Here is a 7,247-nt window from a genome sequence, read left to right as displayed (position 1 = left end):
ACACACACACACACACACACACACACACACACTCTCTCACTCAGAAGAAGAGTGGAATGGAATGTCACAGGGTTCAAAAAAAGCCAGGACAAATGCAGGTCAGTTATCTTACAGAAAAAGTCTTTCCTATGGAAAAAGGTAACTTAGGTTTCCTATGGAAAAAAGTAACTGAATATTTGCATGTTAATCATTTTGCTGTCATCAAAAAGTGATTCATTTGGAAAAATATTTTGCCCCAACGAATTGGAAATTCAATTTTACAAGTAGTTTCATTATAATTTTTCAATGCTTGTACATAAGAAATCCTTCCTGCATGTTCCAGGTTTTGGTTAACCAAAATCTAATCAAATAAAACAATCAAAACTGAATCAATATGAAACTGAAAATGTACATGGACAACAAATGCAATTTAAAAATAAATAAACAAATAAAATAGAGATTCCGAATGAACAGATGAGTTGAAGATTTTCCATTCTTCACCATCCCTAAACCTAAAAAATAAAATAAAAAAAAAACTCTCGGGAAACCAGTTATTTATAGCTTAAGCCTATAAAACAATAAACGCAAATCTGACCATTATAATTTTTCAATGCTTGTACATAAGAAATCCTTCCTGCATGTTCCAGGTTTTGGTTAACCAAAATCTAATCAAATAAAACAATCAAAACTGAATCAATATGAAACTGAAAATGTACATGGACAACAAATGCAATTTAAAAATAAATAAACAAATAAAATACAGAGATTCCGAATGAACAGATGAGTTGAAGATTTTCCATTCTTCACCATCCCTAAACCTAAAAAATAAAATAAAATAAAAACTCTCGGGAAACCAGTTATTTATAGCTTAAGCCTATAAAACAATAAACGCAAATCTGACAAATATCTAAATTATACAATAAAACCAGCTATAAAACAATAAAAAATAACCTCAAACTTTTATCATAATGACAGTTATGATTCATTTAGTTATTTTTATTTATATTCATTTGACTTTTTTACAAATAACCCATCACCAGAAACATGATCAATCTGCAAAACAGAAATAAGACATACAAGTACATAAAGTAACAAAACGGTACAAAAAAAAGTACAATAACAGAAAAAAAGTTACATGAAATCCAATTCATGTAAGCATGATAACAAATTTGAAATGATTGTTTCCTCATCAGGTTGCAATCTATCAAATAAAACAAGTTTTATAATCCCACAGCAAAAGATTCCATGAAGTCTGGCAAGACTAGATGCTGTTTAATGACAGGCCCGTGTAATGGAATTATACAAAGCTCCGCCTCCAATCCTATCACCTGCTTGGCATGCAAAACAAGGGTGAACAAGGGTGAACAAGGGTGAAACACCAGGGTGAAAAAACACCAGGGTGAAACAACGTGATACTTGCCGAGAGAGCGAAGGTCGCCATTATGTTGCCAGATAGCAGTCTCTATTGGAACATAAAACTTTTTAAACTTCCTTATCTGTTCATGGAATCAGTTCAAGTTAAGACTTTGATAAAAGCTTTCACATTCATTTACTTGAAAAGGAAAAGCATTATTCTGTAGAATGCATTAAGATGGAATGCTACAATACAAATCAGCCAATTTGTACCATCAGAAAGAAATCACAAGCTGAAGTGCAATCTAAAAAGTAGGAATGGAAATTGATCTCACATGAAAAAATAAGCTTAAGATAAAAATAATTAAGTAATAATGCCATAAAAAAATAAAACATTGGAATAAAACAATGACATGGACAGTTAATTCAGTCTGGCCCCTTTTTGAAAAAAAAGCATTACATTTGCATTACAAATGTACATGATTTACATAGTTTTTTTTTTTAAATCTTTGCATATTTGATATTTGCAACAACAAAAAAAAGTTTGCACATCAAATTTAAGAAAAATATTTGAAATGCCCGCATTTTAGCTTGGTGCGTTTGAAAGTTGCCCTATTATTTCAAGTATGTATCTGACTTATACATAGCATTTACTAAAAGAAAAAAATATATAAATATGAAAAGTTTTTTATAGAAGTGACAAGCAGTTATAGTTCCCTCTAGTGGTATATCTACATGTCTGCAAGTGCTACATGTATAAAAAGTGCTGCAGCTGTCAACTTCAAAACCCACAGGACTAATTCACCATGGGTTCCCTTGAGATTTTCATATGGGTTTTTATAATAGGATTTTTAAAGAGATAGTTCACCCAAAAATTCTGTCATCATTTACTCACAAAAGAAGATATTTTGAAGAATGCTGCTAACCAAATAGTTGACGGTAGCCATTGATTTCCATAGTATGCAAAAAACATAATGGAAGTCAATGGCTACCGTCAACTGTGTGGTCACCAACATTCTTCAAAATATTTTCTTTTATGTTCAGCTGAAGAAAAGAAACTCTAACAGGTTTGGAACAAGTGATGGGTGAGTAAATGATCACAGAATTTTCATTTTTGGGTGAACTATCTCTTTAAATTCATGAGTAAAATAAGGTCAGTGGTATCACGTTACTTAGAAGATTTGTTGTACAATGTAAACTGCATACAACCCAAACATTCTTATGTAGTCATTTATTACAACCATACATTTTTAAAAATAAGCATAACTGCTTCAAAATTCATGGTTTAAGTATGGGTGTGTGTGTAATTCAGCATTAGCCATTTATATTTACCACAGACCTTGTTTTAATCATGACCCCATTATAAAAACCCATGAAATCTTGAGGGAACCCATGGTGAATTAGACTTCCGGGTTTTGATGTTATGGCTGCAGCACCCAATTAAACTCCTCTTAGCAGCCTCAGTTGTCTTCCAACAGGAAGTTGAGTTTCAGAGTGTCCATGCCGTTCTCTTCTTGGGTCAGTAGAGAATGGAGACGAGCTGCCGTGGCTTGTTCCCTCTCACGCATGCTCCATTTTCGCAGCATGGTGAAAACCCGCATTTTGTGTTGGCTGTTGTCCTCCTCTATCTGCTGAAGAGTGGTGGTGTTCATACCCAGTGCCATAATGCCCACCTCCCTCCAGCTGTTCCCGATGCAGCCGGCCACCATCATCATCTCCTTCTCGCTCACCATCCTGGAGTCTGAGAAAAAGCAAAGTTACGTAATGAAGCAGTGCTGTCATGAAGCTGCTACTGAAGAAGATGCAAAGCAGAGGTGTGTATGTGACTCACGCAGCGGCTCGTTTTCCATTTCCTGTCGTCGTTTTGCTGTCGTCTCTGATAAACCAAAATCGATTACTGCATGTACTAGAAAGTTTGAAGGCAATGGGGTGAAATAAATAATATATACAGAGTGTACTATTAGGATCTCTTTTTTTTGCATTGTGACCATTATCAAGATCTACACTGCTTAGTCATTTTACAAAAAAAGTACACTAGAAAAAATACAGTTTTTACTGTACCTTCTGATCACATTGCAAATAAACAAATAAAATAAAAATGATTTTTGTCTTGTTTCCCAGTGCAAAAGTCTAAAGATTCTTAAAGCAAGATAAATTTACTCTAAAAGCAAAATGACATAAGCCTTGTTTTATGAGAAACAGATCAAAATGAAGTGAGTTTACGATTAAAATAAGAACAAATATAATTGGTTCTACTTAATTCAATAGGGAAAACAAGTTTTTATTCCCCTATTGAGAGATATATATTCTTCTTTTAAACATAAACTTACTTAATTTTGTTCAATTTGACTTCATATGTTCAGTTTGTACCTCAAGTAAATGCATCTTGAGTTGATGTGTAGATAGTTGTACTTGTTTGGAAAACACAAAGACTTTATGAATTTAAGATTTTCTGCTCTGACCTTAATTTGTAGAAGGGCAAATTAAGACTTTTAAAGACCCGCAGAAACGCTATAATTTATACAGTGCTTTATACATGACAGAATGTTTCAAAGAAGCTTCACATTAATAAAACAGGAAAATAAGAGTTTATATAGCAAAATTCATCGATTATGAAACAAATTGATTTTAAACGGAATTTAAATTAAATTAAAGCAGCTCTACAGATTTTCAGGACAATTAAGCTTGTTATATCCCCCAATTTTCATTAATGTAATGCAAGATACAGTTTAATTCTCATTACTCTAACAATAAAATGTATGTTTTCTTTCTCTTCCAGTATTTATACATTATGGTAGCATTTATCGCATGTAATTATTTATAAGTTAAATGATTTGACTTTTCAAAATGTATTGCAACTAGGGCTGCATGATAAATCGAAATGGAATCGAAATCGCGATTCGACAAAAACTGCGATTGTCATGCGTATCTTTCAGTGAAGCACGGTTCTGTGATCAGCAGTAAATCTCCATCCAAAGGCCAGAGGGCGCTCTCGCGCTGAAACTCCAAATACGCCTTGCAGAAGAAACCCAGAAAATGCCTAACGCTGCAGATGAATAAACAGAAGCTTCAACTGCTTTCATTGATTCAACGTGACTAATAAACACACGACTACGGCAATATACGGTTTATCGGAGTTCTTATTATTATAATTTTAATTAAAATAAATTATATTTATAATGCAATGCCTTTATCACTGCTTAAATACTATGAAATAAGTTACGTGCCTTTTTCTGTGTAAGAAGCCCCATCATCTCACAGAAGGATTTATTTCAAACACTCGACTGACATTATGAAGTGAGTTTGGAGTAAAAATATGTTATTAAATGTGGTATTTTCACATGCTTTCAGATGGAGCAGCATTTACTTCACAGAGCCGTAGTTCACTGAGAAGCTATGCAAACAGCTGTCATTATCACGAACGATTTCTTCGATTTCAGAATCACGCAATAAAATGGTCTGCGATTTTTTTGCGTAACTTGTCAGTGAACTACGGCTATGTGTAGTAAACTCTGCTCCATCTGAAAGCACGTGATGATGATTTCCTGCTGATTACAGAACCGGTTTTAACAAAATGCGCATGACAATCGCATTCGATTAATCGTGCAGCCCTAATTGCAACTATATTTTTAACTGTAAGACAGTAAAAAACGATTATTACTGTAATGAAAACCAACATTAAAAAGTTACAATAATGAAAATAATATGCATAATAGTCACAATGCCAAAATTCTAGGGGTGTTAATGGTAGACAATGAATGATTTACAATGGCTGAGTGTAAGATCATACCTGTGTTTTTTGGTGTCTTGCGCTTGTTGATTTGCAGCTTTTGAAGGAAATGCAGTTTAGGAAATGTCTCTTGCATGTCTTGTGTTTTCAGCAACTTCAGGAAATTCAGAGCATGCTTGTTGTCTTTGTCAATCACATAATCCAAGATGTCCCGTACCTGTTTCGAACGCATGTTCGTGTCTTTGATGTTGTTGTACTCATTGTTGGACAGTATGCCACTGGCATGGCAGCGCTGGAGCAGAACATCTGGATCTCCAGTCAGAGCCTCCAGTAGCTCTGTCTTGTGTCTCCGAATGAGCTTGATGCCATCTACAGGCCCATCCATCGCCTCTTGTGCTTGGTCAGTGATGTGAAAGCCTTGATTTGACACTAGTTTTCAAACCGAAGATTAAGGCTGTAATAAAATCAGAAATTAAATTGTTTTAAACAATAAAAATATAAATAAAGGCGCTTGACGACTAAAACAAAACAGCATATAGCTTGTAATAAAATACGTAGTATTTTGGCTAGAAATTAAGCAGCAATATAAAGAACAGATCAACAGATGAGACTGTAGCTGAAGCAGTGTTGCCAGACGTACGATAATTATCGTATTTGTACGATAATTTTGATCTCTGTACAATGGATGGTGGTGGAGTTTGGACCTTCCCGCGTCTATGGCCCTTTGATTTCCGCGATGCGGAAAACACGGATGGAATTGCGGAATCTACTGTATAACGCGGAATGTCACGGAATTTGTCAAAGTTTGGATGAATTATTTAAAGGAATGTCATTACACTTAAATCGTGATATGGACTAGTATCTGTAAATATTAAGCCGCAAAAAGGCTATTTAAATATAAATCCTGCATGTTCTGTGTCTGTCTGAATCATAGTCTATGGTTTGAATGAATGTCACGCGGTTTTGTTTACTACACACATATGCTTGTGGTGATTTCAGCATCTGCCTTCTCACTAAATAGTACATAAATACATGAACAACATCCCCAGAACTGCTCTGAGAGTCAAACATATATAGTTTCTGCCAGAAATGGATTATTATTGTTCAGTAGAATGTACATACAACAACTACTACTAAAATGATTAAGGAATAATCACAATATTTCTTCCATGTTTTCATTTTAAATTGTAAATCCCCTTTGTTTGCCAAATAATAAAATTTGTTTAATTTTCATTAATTAAAAGATCAATTAAATTAACGTGTTATGCCTTTATTCGATAACCAGAAAAATTAAAATACACAATGCATAATTTCTAAAGAAAAAAAACCCATTTCATAAGGCTATAAATAAAAGTAGTTTTTATGCATTCAAATAATTAGACATATTAAAACACAGAATTTGGTAACAATAAACAAGGTGAAAAAATAGAACATTTCATACAACCCTACGTTTTAATAGATTTGATGTTGAATTGTATACGTTTAATTATTTAGACGTGCTTTTGATTAATAAAATTTAACTTAACCATTTAAAAAGGAGTCCAGAAAAATTTAAACAGAAAAAAATAATTACATTTGGAATAAAAAAAAATTGAATTTGGGAAAAAATAAACCGTATTTCATAGGGCCCTAGCATAGTTATTTATTTATTGTGGTAATTTGAAGGTTGTGTCAAAAAGTTGTTGTTCTAGTCTACTAGACAAATAGCTGCATTCTGTACGTTTTTACTCGTGTACGATAATTTTCTTCCAAACGCGATAATTTTGAGCTTCTGGTACGATGCTTGGACATTTCCAATCTGGCAACACGGAGCTGAAGCATCATGGGTGCTTCCGAGAGGAAGGAAGCATCCTCTTCATGGTCCCTCCCACTGATGAGTTGTTTTTAAAAACTGCACTTGCTCTTTGTTATCACTTTCAAATTATGAAATATATATATAGCGGATAGATTTTAAGCCTATATGCGTGTGCTGACAATACACAAATTAATTCGTGTTTATTTTATTGTTGGTGTATACTTGTATATGGCGCATCTTTCTATGCATTATCCGCCAGGGACTTCCCAGTTTAGTGGCCCACTACTAGAGATGAGTCATCTTTGTTTACTTTCAATAAACGACTATGGCGCACAATTTAATACATTTGTACGTTGGTTTGGTTTGTTCAGGAATAATAAGATATTCAGC

General features: G+C 33.8%; 1 protein-coding gene across 6 annotated transcripts in view; it reads right to left on the bottom strand.

Annotated features, from left to right (window-relative positions):
• Positions 1–1,021: 1,021 nt before the first annotated feature.
• LOC107593958 (uncharacterized) overlaps positions 1,022–7,247 on the bottom strand; it is a 12,867-nt gene continuing 6,641 nt past the window's right edge. For 2 of the 6 annotated variants that reach the window (XM_016283864.1, XM_016283863.1), the window contains exons 2-4: positions 5,123–5,516; positions 3,164–3,238; positions 2,421–3,073 (exon numbers count right to left, since the gene is read on the bottom strand). In XM_016283864.1, coding sequence (XP_016139350.1) covers positions 2,793–3,073; positions 3,164–3,238; positions 5,123–5,447 — 681 coding nt within the window. In that variant the 5' untranslated portion in view covers positions 5,448–5,516 and the 3' untranslated portion in view covers positions 2,421–2,792. Of the gene's footprint in view, positions 1,308–1,399; positions 1,442–2,420; positions 3,074–3,163; positions 3,239–5,122; positions 5,517–7,247 lie in introns of those variants that run through there. The other 4 variants (XM_016283866.1, XM_016283867.1, XM_016283868.1 and 1 more) reach the window with 4 other exon arrangements.

The sequence above is a fragment of the Sinocyclocheilus grahami genome, unplaced genomic scaffold (genome assembly GCF_001515645.1).
Source record: "Sinocyclocheilus grahami isolate Dianchi unplaced genomic scaffold, SAMN03320097.WGS_v1.1 scaffold178.1, whole genome shotgun sequence".
Taxonomy (NCBI): Eukaryota; Metazoa; Chordata; class Actinopteri; order Cypriniformes; family Cyprinidae; genus Sinocyclocheilus; species Sinocyclocheilus grahami.
The sequence above is the reverse complement of the archived record's forward strand: the minus strand, read 5'-3'. Positions and strand labels throughout refer to the sequence as shown.